At 33.7% G+C, this 12,010-nt stretch overlaps 1 protein-coding gene across 1 annotated transcript; it reads left to right on the top strand.

The window, feature by feature from the left end:
* Positions 1-2,077: 2,077 nt before the first annotated feature.
* LOC123707683 (tubulin beta-1 chain-like) lies at positions 2,078-10,397 on the top strand. The gene is made up of 2 exons (XM_045657957.1): positions 2,078-2,217; positions 8,788-10,397. Exons 1-2 carry the CDS (start codon positions 2,161-2,163, stop codon positions 10,072-10,074), a joined length of 1,344 nt encoding a protein of 447 aa, XP_045513913.1. The 5' UTR covers positions 2,078-2,160; the 3' UTR covers positions 10,075-10,397.
* The last annotated feature ends 1,613 nt before the right edge of the window (positions 10,398-12,010 follow it).

Consider the following 12,010-nt stretch of genomic DNA (forward strand, 5'->3'; position numbering starts at 1 on the left):
ATTGACGATACACACACATATGTTTAAGAAAATAACAAAAACAACTAACAAGCGGGCACATATAGACAGTAAATTAATGCAGACAATATTTTATAACTTGAAATTTATGCAATTACATCATTGGGTAAAAATTAAAATCATTAATTTCACAAGTATCTTATGTTCAAGAACGTCATGTTTGCGAACAAAATTTAAAATTTACATTTATTATTAAAATATTCAGGTACAGGCAAATAGTATTATTTACTGTTGAGATTAAGCTAAGTCTCGTACCTCAAAACAGTATTGAGTTTTGACTTACGGGAGTCGCAGGATTCAGCAACGAGGCTCAGTGCCAAGTATCATAAAAAAATAAAAATAAAGTATGTTTATTATAGAACATAAGATACAGGTATCACTTATTCCACGTCATTAAATATGAATAGGTAGACATCCTATCCATCGGCAAAGAAGACAGAGGATGTAGGCCGAGAGAAAAAGCCGGCGTAAAAAACTCTCGGCACTCTTTTAAAATAACAAATCATCAGACAACACTTCTTTAAAACAAATATCGATTTTTTTTTAGAAGTAGCCTGTCTAACATTAGTCCCAGGCCCTTTTATCATCTAGATAATCGTTAACTTTATAGTAAGCCTTTATACACAGCTTTTCTATAATACATTTCCTAAATCTATTGAAAGGCAGAGATAAAAGAGCCTCTGGGATTTTATTAAAGAATTCACTTTATACTTCAAAACAGCATTGGAGTTTGACTTACGGTAATCATAGAGTAAGATTAGATTTCAGAAATGACACTTAGCGCTAAGTATGACTCCCGGACGTCACAGCCGTATTGGACTTTGACAAATGGTAGTCACACTAAGTTGAAACGACCCTGAATTACCATTAGCTTCACTTTTCTTATCCTCCCTCAATTAAGACTGTAGAAGTTATAAATAAATATGACAGCGTAATGGAGACACTGCAATTTTAATGCGAAATGAAATCAAAGCGACAACAAAATTCGATCAAATTCTATTGATACTTATTTCTAGAAAGTTTAGTAATATGTGTTAGTTACAATTAATTTATAGCGAATTCTAATAATATATATTCTTAGGTGTTTAACATTGACATACATGCGGTTTTCCTCGTTCAATGCTTTGAAATTTACGATAAAAAATGTTTTTCAAATAACAAAATAGCGTCCAATAAAATAATTTTTATGAATAAAAACTTGGAAATTTTTCAAGTTCAAGTTAATATGGAAATGATACTGTGAATCAGAGACGCCTACTTCTCTACTGTTTTGGTAGACAATATAATATCATGTATTTAATTCATGATGTATTGAAGAGGTTTTAGTAATATTTATAATTTGAAGACAAACAAGACAAAGTACTTTCATTCATACACAAACCCTTATAATGTTTTGTAAGATATATTAATGTTAGTAAAAACAATATGTAATTAGATTTAATTCTTTCGAATAAGTATCGCTATACAATGAGGAAATATTGCCAGCGTTGAAGGTACACTGCCACAGGGACAAAAATTTCATTTTTTTATTAATTTTTAATTTATTTTATAATTACTATGTAGGTTAAGAATATAGTATATATGTCTGTACGTAAATAGTATAATTTATAAATATTTTGTTTACTTATGAAAGTTGTTAGGTACGTGAACCTAGTAGAATTTCCCTGAATTGAAAAGTATTACTAAATTCCGAATACTACTCACTTAATCGTAGTTAATAAATATATTTAATTCACTTATAAACGCTTAGCAGATCAACATACAGTTTCGCGTGCGTGACAACTAACATTTCGTTTCTCCGTTCTGGGTCAAAAGTTTCGTGTCCCATTATAAATGCAGGGTGCGTCAGGATCATGATACATTTCTAAAAATATAAAATGTGTTCATCCGAAAAGGAACCAACCCTTTAACCACGGCCTGAAAAGTTTACTTCCATAAATAGCTAACTTGGCTTCCAAATGGATGTGAAGTTAGCCGTTGAGATGGCGTCAGCTTTCAACCAATCAGAGCGCGCCATTCGCACGATGCGCGGAGGCGACGCTTGCTTCAAAATACCCCACCGCGCTCGCGATTTGATCAATCTGCTAGTAGTGCTGTGAGAATCGTGTAGTGTTAAGTAATTTATTATTCTAATAAATCAAAATGAGGGAAATCGTGCATCTCCAAGCGGGTCAATGCGGTAACCAGATCGGAGCTAAAGTAAGTAACATTTGATAGAAAACAGTAATTTAGTTTTTAAAATACTAAGATAACGTAACGGCTAACGGTTTTCTCCACATGTCCATACATGAAAGTCGCCTTATACTTAGAAGTAAGGGTCGCTGTTTCTCTTTTGTATGGAACGTTTTTGACAGTTGCGCACTAAAATGTATTATTTCACGCAACACCCCCTCAATCCATTTCCCCCTAGGGTTGCCACCCTATATTATCCTGGTACCTAGTGGCTGGAACGGCAGGCCTAAAATAGAGGTTTGTTTACTTAGCTCTGTCTGATAACATAACATTTTTATCATATTTGCAGTTGCATAATTAAATCGTGACTAAAAGTTATCACTTAGGTGCAAAAACATTAAACCAAATTGTTCTTGCATTTGCGTAACTTTTACGACTCGTAGTTAAAATATAATACATTTGTAACATATATATTATACCTGCAATGTATTAGTGGAGATATATTCACGAAAATGCCATATAAGGCAACTAGAAAGAATGAAATATCATTTGTCATACAAAAACCGGATATTCAACACGACATAAAAACTAAGGCCACAAGGATACGTCATCTTTACATAAAATACCGGTTTTAGTAGTAGATAAACATAATCGCGATAGAAATAAAAAAAAGAATGATGATGACGTTGATTGTTATGTTTAGGTTTTGTATAAATAAATACCATAGTTAAATTAAATGGGGAATTTAGTAAGTTACCTTTTAAACCAGTTTGGAATATCGATTATTATTTTATATTAACTATTACGAGAAATTATTAACAGCTACATTCTCTGTATAAGTATTTATCTTCAGGTGTATAATGGTTTTAGCTAGAACCCAGCAGGCAAAGTACCCAAAGTATGTAAATAAAAAAGGTCCCGCACCACCGCGTCGAGATTAGGAATTAAAAAAAAAACTAATTCGCGTCAAAGTTCTCTAACACATCACATGATTTTGATTTAAGTTTTTGACGATGACATTTTATGGAATCATATCTTAATCTAACAAAAAAAAACCCCGTAGGTTGAAATGGTGAAACGAGTCCATCTAAAGAAAGTTTTTAACGAATGGACTCTTAATATGTATGCCATCAGAATCAGTCATGTTCAGAAAATTACGACCCTTTTACAGCAATTTCAACTTAAACATCAATTGATCGAACCGAGTAATAAATAACCTAACAATCGGTTATAATAACGGGGGCATTTGTTGGCCATTTGTTTTAATTTCCGTTACCAACGAGAGGAAAATAACAATTAAATAGGATATAAAATATTCAGCTGTAATTTACCGTGACCTAATTTTCGCTTAGTCACGTTCACATTCTTGGGTTCGATTATTTGTTAAAAAAAACATGTTTTCCCTTAAATATAGATCTAATATTATTACACACCTACCATAAGCTGGATTTGAAAGTTTAACAGATCTTAAAATGTAGTTCCAAGTTGTATATAATACCATGTTAATTGGGTCAAAAGATTTCCTTAGGCGATATAAATCAGGACGACGAGAAATCCACAAAAGTAATTCAGGAAGACTTAGGAGACCCAGAGAACAAAGTTACATTTTATTACTAACTTTAAACTCACATTTTATTACTAAATTATCCAACTATTGTCGTTACACCCTAAATGACAGCCAGTAGTTAAAAAAAAGTGTATTAGAACACTTGTAAGGCACACAGCAATTGCCAGAAGTACTTAATACTATACTTTTGGTGTACCCTCTGGTGTAAAGGCAAAGCTTTATGATATGATCTTCATAGACTTCTCAAAAGGCGAGTTTCGCTCAGCACAGTTAGTTACAATTAGATTAGCGATAGTATCTCAATTATCTACAACGGTGTTAATTAATGTAAATAGGCCATAATTGCCGACTTTCTTTAAACTGGTGAAAACAATTGTCTATGCACACAATACTAATTTTATGCATCTCTAGATTTTATCTTTGGAAATCGATTGTGAAGTACGTTGATTTACACCTAAAGAACTTAGGTTAATTTTAATTAGTTAACAATTTATATTAATATACTATCTCACCGCGAGCATCGTTATGCCTTAATCTTCTTTTGTAGCCTACGAAAAAGAAAACTGGATTTTAGGGTTTAAAGCGCTATTTTCTCTATAAAAAACTTTCCTTCGAGTTCATGGAATAAATAAATACAAAGTAACTCGAATTGGTCCAGCCATCTTCGAGTTTTGCGCTTAGCAACATATTTTGCGATTCACTTTTATTTATACATAAGAGCCATATACATAATGTATAGATAAGAGCTGCTGTAGAAAACGCTATTGCATATCGTACGTTCCCGATTTTCAAATTTTCTTTACCAGGTGATAAAGTATAATCCATCAGTAATAAATATTTTAAAGCTGTCAAAGTAGGGTTCAAATGGGTTTTATTTTAAAATTAATCTAGACTATAAATCCTCTTAAACGGCTCGGAACGATTTTTTATAAAATTTCATGGTGCATGACGACCCATTAGTAAATTATAATTAAAATATTTTAATGTAAGGTGAATTAACGTGGTTAATTTTCGCCCAGACTAGTTTCGATCGTATGCCACATAATAAAGTAATAAAAAACTATACGTTACAACTACGTTTATGTTTAGAAATCACAACGGGATAATATACAATGACGTAATCCTAACCAGAAGTACTGCAGTTTTATCGAACGCATTCCATTGCCATGAGCCAATCCATTACTCGGAGATCAAATAGGTACAGATGCTCTCTTGACACAACTCACCTTTAAAGACTATATTTATCTGTCAGATAAGTAGACTAGGATAAAACATACATCTTCATCCGTTGTCTACCAATAGCCTACATTTCTCAGCCTGTCATCGTTAAGTGCTGGATATACAAAGTACATATAGTAAAATTAGTGTACCTCGGTCGTATAATTTAAATTCTAATGAAATTAGTAGTTTTTGACATACGTGAGCCCAACGACTCGTTATTGAAGTTCTGGAATTTAACTCTAGTGACAAGTTCTTTTTAGTCAAGTACAATGACTAATGAACTATGTTTATTATAAATGTAGGTTGAAACTAAAATTACATTATCTTTTGTAAAAGTAATTACTTTTATCTTTAACCTTAATTTAACCGTTACTTGACTTTGTTTTACCGTTGTTTATCGAATCTTTGAATAAGTAGAAAACACCGAATAAGAAATTGGGAAGGCAAAGAAGACTGGTTTGAATAAAAAAACAATAAAAACCCAAATGACAATTAATTTGACCCGTACCTCATGTACTTCGTAATCGCCTCGTACAGAGATAATAGAGAAGTCGATGCGAAAAATAATACCAACTACTTTTTGTTTTTAATTTTTTTTTTATAATATAGGGGGCAAACGGGCAGGAGGCTCACCTGATGTTAAGTGATACCGCCGCCCATGGACACTCTCAATGCCAATATTTGAGTAAATAATAAAAAGTAAATATTAAATAAATAATGAAAATATTTTTATTTATTATAACGATTACGTAAGATTTGAGAACCCTTATTTCAGTCTTAAATAACAAATTTAATATTTAAATAAATTTTTTTAAGCTAGACACAATATTTATGTGTTTTGGATTCTATATAAAAATAACGGATTAGTTGAAAAAAAGTGGTTAAAGTCGAAATATACTACAATATAATAAGCACGCTCATCGTAGGCATATTTTGTCATTGAAATTAGGATTTCAATATTTCTTGATCCAGTGTTTTAACTCAAATAAATAAATAAGAATATTTGTTATTTTGATATTGTAATGAATCATTAGAAATTCATCCGATCGTTCACGAACAACCTGTGTCAACAATTTTATCACGTCTGACTAACAATTTGGCCTTGAAAATGAGTTTTGTTAAATACAAGAGTTATTAAAATTTGCTAAGCATATGAATAATATTTTAGTGACGACTCTTTACAAAAAAACAATCTTTTGACTAAAGTACTATTGCATGATTTTGTGATGTAATATAATAGTAATATTTTTTTATAAAGTTTGTTATGGAAGAACTGGGGACCCCGACACATGTATTTTTATTTAAAAGGGTTTCTAAATCTCGCAATAGATACAATTTTCTATTCAGTATGGAGCTTCCATTCCTCAAGTTGGAGAATTTAATTAAATCAGACGTATTTATTAAATAATAATCATGATATTGAAATTTTGATACAAAAAGAGTTAAATATATTCTTCGCAGCTTGAGAGTAAAGTGAATTTTAGTATAAATTCAGAATTAGCACAGACGCGTTTTGGTCCGAGCATCACAGTATCAAATTGCCATTTACAAAAATATCAATGTAAATACCACACTCAAACAATGCGTGTGTGCGTGAGAATCCGGTGACACGCACAATTTCCTTACGTGATTATACTAGACAATAGTGTTGCAAACATTTTACACACTGATGAGCACGTCCCAGTTAATATTTCAGCATTTTATCTTATCATGCAGATTAACACCGGGCAACGAACCAGGGGTCGTTGTCCGACGGCGTATAAATAGCTTCGTACCATGGCGCACTTTCTAACCACTTGAACATGAATAAGTTATTGTGTAAGATTAACATGTCTGCAACATGTAGGAAAACTTATATATATATCTTGAATTAGGTTTAGATTAGAGAAAACATTCTTTTCTTAGAGATGATATGTGTATTAGAATACTTAAGAGAGCGCTAGCAAAAGAAATCGTGGAAGAAAAAAAGAGGAATAATTGATAACATCCTCCTGAAATGTTTTGTGTATTCCATTAAAAATGTTATATGAACGAAAAAACACACAAGGAATTTATCAAAAAATGGACAAATGTTTTGTTTAATATGTGACTTGTCGATTAAGAATTATAATTTTGTGGCCATTATGTTAAAGTATCAAGATTTATTTATTATATATTACCTCGATTAGAGAATACATAATTTCGAAGTGTATGAATTTTTGTCAAAAACCTCGTAGCAATATCACATATTCATAACTTATGATATCATATTACAAAACACTCGTCACTGAATTAATAATGTAGTAAAAAGCTAATAAAAGTGAGGTTTTTGCTCTTTAACGATGATTAACGCGTTATTGGTCTTGATCATAATTCAAATATTCAGAAGTTATGCAAAAAACGTATGTTACTTCATATCCGATTCAAATCATAGAAATAATTATTTTTTTAGTCTATTAATCTACTGGACTCAGCGCAGTTTTCTTTAAAAAATAATTAAACAAAACAGGGACTAATATAGAAACCATATCAAATATATTCTGTCACGCTTTGAAACCACAGAATTTACTACTATTACTATTACACTTTACCAAACAAAAACAATCGAATTTACTCTCTAGATAAGCACAGAGTAGTATGAGTAAAGCTTTCCGTAATCTGTGGCACAGCTATTAGAATACGAGAACCCTTTTACGACTTTTCTATCTGTCATGTCGTGTCAAACAATGAACAGAGCGGGATTTTCTCCAACTAGCACATTGTTCTGTTCACACGGCATTTCTAACTTTCATCTCATCTCTTATTACATTACCTTTCACTTTTTATAAAGCATTATTCAAAGCTTTTATTACCTTTATACAACAAAAAGGTTATCTTATTACCTTTATACAGCATCGAATGCTATTTAAAATCTAGAAAAATATCTCACTATAATCGCTGGTAAGATTAATCATAACTTCAGCTTTCACTCCTATAACAATCGACTCCGTTAATCAACTGTGAGCATGACGGCTGTAAATCACGCGAAACAGATAATTAATAAAAATGTCTAGAGACTATCACATGCTATTGTATAAAACTTATTCTACTTATTTTAAACCGTGATTCTCGCTTAGTTATTGAATACTATTTCAGACCGATTAGTAATCGTTCTAAAGAACCCTGAACAAGCGCCATATTAGTCATTTTCTCTTATACGGTTGGCTGATGTTGTTTGCCTTACACATACTAACGCCTACAAGCCAAAGGATGACATCATGCACCGTCTTACTGAATAATAAACCGATCGGTCGCTAGGCACTTCATTTAACCTTCCTTGCATAAAGCCTTCTTCATGATGAAAAAGTATCAGATATTACACTAGCAATCGACCATATGGCGATTAAGGCAATCAGGATTTTTAAGGAGAATCGAAAAGTGGCATTCGAATGGTAATTTTAAAAGGACCGGTACAATACGTTCTCTACATATATGGTGAGATAAACTGAATATGGACGAAGTGTAGGCGTAACCAGTCGTCAAGGCAGCGTACCTCAATAGCTTATGAACGTCTTACGTAATTCTTTGTACGGACTGAAATTATGCATCCCGTCGGCCATTTTGATGGTTCATTGAGCTTTATTGTTCTCGACAATCTCAGTCGTAAACGAGATCTAAATAGCATTCGAGTACAAATCATAAAATGAAACTCTTTGGAATTCTACAATCGTATTAACCGGTTTGAAAGTAGTCCGTACATTTACAATCTAAGTGCTTTCAAGTAAATGCTTTTCGAAAGCTTCGACATGAATAAAGGTTGTAGTAACTAACGAAATCCCTTTCTTTCGCAGTTCTGGGAGATCATCTCTGACGAGCATGGCATTGACCCTACCGGTGCCTACCACGGCGACTCAGACCTACAGTTGGAACGCATCAACGTCTACTACAATGAAGCCTCCGGGGGCAAATATGTGCCTCGTGCCATTCTCGTCGACCTCGAGCCTGGCACCATGGACTCTGTCCGTTCTGGACCTTTTGGACAAATCTTTAGACCTGACAATTTTGTGTTTGGACAGTCTGGTGCAGGAAACAACTGGGCCAAGGGACATTACACAGAGGGCGCTGAGCTCGTAGATTCAGTTTTAGATGTAGTACGAAAAGAAGCAGAATCTTGTGATTGTCTCCAAGGCTTCCAACTCACACACTCCCTCGGTGGTGGTACCGGATCCGGTATGGGTACCCTTCTTATCTCCAAAATCAGAGAAGAATATCCCGACAGAATCATGAACACATACTCAGTTGTACCCTCGCCCAAAGTATCAGACACAGTAGTTGAACCATACAACGCGACTCTCTCAGTTCACCAGCTCGTAGAAAACACGGACGAAACATACTGTATTGACAACGAGGCCCTATACGATATCTGCTTCCGCACACTTAAATTGTCCACACCCACCTATGGTGATCTCAACCACTTAGTGTCCCTCACAATGTCCGGTGTCACAACTTGCCTTAGGTTCCCCGGTCAGTTGAACGCTGACCTCCGTAAATTGGCTGTCAACATGGTACCATTCCCACGTCTTCACTTCTTCATGCCCGGTTTCGCACCCCTCACATCTCGTGGCAGCAGACAATACCGAGCACTTACCGTACCAGAACTGACCCAGCAAATGTTTGATGCCAAAAACATGATGGCTGCCTGTGACCCGCGTCATGGCCGTTATCTCACCGTCGCCGCTATTTTCCGTGGTCGCATGTCCATGAAGGAGGTTGACGAGCAAATGCTTAACATTCAGAACAAGAACTCGTCCTACTTCGTAGAATGGATCCCCAACAACGTGAAGACTGCCGTATGTGACATCCCACCACGTGGTCTCAAGATGGCCGCTACCTTCATCGGTAACTCCACCGCCATTCAGGAGCTGTTCAAGCGTATCTCGGAGCAGTTCACCGCTATGTTCAGACGTAAGGCTTTCTTGCATTGGTACACTGGCGAGGGTATGGACGAGATGGAGTTCACTGAGGCTGAGAGCAACATGAACGACTTGGTCTCAGAGTACCAACAGTACCAGGAGGCCACCGCCGACGAGGACGCCGAGTTCGATGAGGAACAAGAGCAGGAGCTCGAAGACCACTAGACTGTCAGTTGCTAAGCAACCGCAACTAAATAAAATGCCATTATCCGTTACATTAAGTAACATTAATGATTCCTATACATTGTAATTTGAAAAGGCCCGCTTTCTAACTTTTAACAAAACGCACGAGTTTAACATACGTTTTGACATGAAAGCATTTTGTATTGATTAATACATTCCTTGTGATTCCGAACTTCAGTGGGGCTTAAAATGTCTGCTCCCTTCAATGAATGGACTAAAAGGTTGGCTTCCATTCTGGAAGTCTTTAAAAATGTTATATTTGTGTTCAAGAATAATTTAATGTATATAATAAAGTTTTTTATTTATATTAACTTTTATTTCAATACGCATTTTATAACCCTTGCTAAATTACAAAGAAGTCAATATAAACAGAATTCTTATCAGTAGATATGAGTTACGAAAAACAATGATAATGCATTGAGGCATGTGAAGTTTAACACTTGTTATCGATTCAAACAGCTGATATAGAATTTCAGTAAATTATTTCCTACGTAAGGTATATTAAATATTTGTAACTATTTGAACTACGTTACAAGAATTTGAAATTATTAATAGAGTAAGTCTCTGGGGACTTCTTGAGGTTCATAGTTATTGACAATTGACATATAAAATTTGACGGAAAATTAGTTGTGGTTTTTGATTCTATATAAATCTAGGACTAATAGTTAGTACTAAGGACATCAAGGCACAAAATGCAATACAATAAGAAACATACACGAAACAACAATGGGTTACGGTTATTTTATTCAAGATCTTTTACAATGCAAAATCTTACGTCACGAATATTTATACTAGTATATTAAGTTTCTACTTGTAGATTATTTACTAGACACAGACTACTAAACTTATCTATTTATATAAACATAAGTACATAAAAGTCGCCTCTTGCAACTTGGATTCCTTTGGATTTTTTAGATAAAAACAGGTTTATTATAATATTGCCCTTTAATGTATTTTATATAGATTGTAATATAATTCTTTGATCTCTTTGCGAATATAACAGTATAAACACTACATATTAATTTCAGCGTCTATATGTGACATTGTAAAGTATAAAATTACTACTAAAAACTAAATTATTTTATTATTATGTAATTATTTTTTTGTAAAATTTACGTTCACCATAATTGTCATGTATTTCAGAATATACCTACAGACATAGACATAACATTTATTACTAACAGAACACACACAGAGAAACACATAAAATAATAAAAATTAAAATAATTAAAAAAAGAATACAGGGATAACATTTTTTTAAAGAAAAAGGTTTAATTGTGTAATGCGTGTGTGCTGTGGTTGTAATTGGCCCTGGCTCAGCATTATGCTGAGGAGCAGAGTTGTTCCACAGCACTGGTCATTCTGCCAGAGACCACAACAGTAGTTATGTAGTTGTTATAGCTTCTAATATACTGTAGAAAATGCATTATGTGGTTCAATAATAAAGTTCAATAAATAATATATGTATCATTAAACAAAATTTCTCATAGATCTTAACAAATTAACCTTCCTTATTAGTAATATAGTCATAACATTGTTAAGGATAAATCTCCGAGTACAACATCAAAATATTATTTTAGTAGAGGTGTATAGAAATGTTAAATTCCGCAATACTATAGGTAATTCGTTGTACTTACAAGTTTCTAAATTAATTTAACATCTTTTTCAAATGTCCCGTCGAACAAATATTTGGCCGATAAATTTCAGAAATTCGTTGGTATTATAGTTTAGTCGGGGCTGTAAAATCCTAGGTCAGAGAACCAGTTAGATTAATTGTAATTTAATTAAACCAGCCCAGTATTGACATCATTCACCTTGCCTATAAATAGAAGTGCACTGACCATTATACAAAGGTCTCTATTTCACGTCATTGAACACGGATTGGCACTTATCTAGCTAGCCGGCGTCAGTAGCTTTG

Source organism: Pieris brassicae, chromosome 3 (genome assembly GCF_905147105.1).
Source record: "Pieris brassicae chromosome 3, ilPieBrab1.1, whole genome shotgun sequence".
NCBI lineage: Eukaryota > Metazoa > Arthropoda > Insecta > Lepidoptera > Pieridae > Pieris > Pieris brassicae.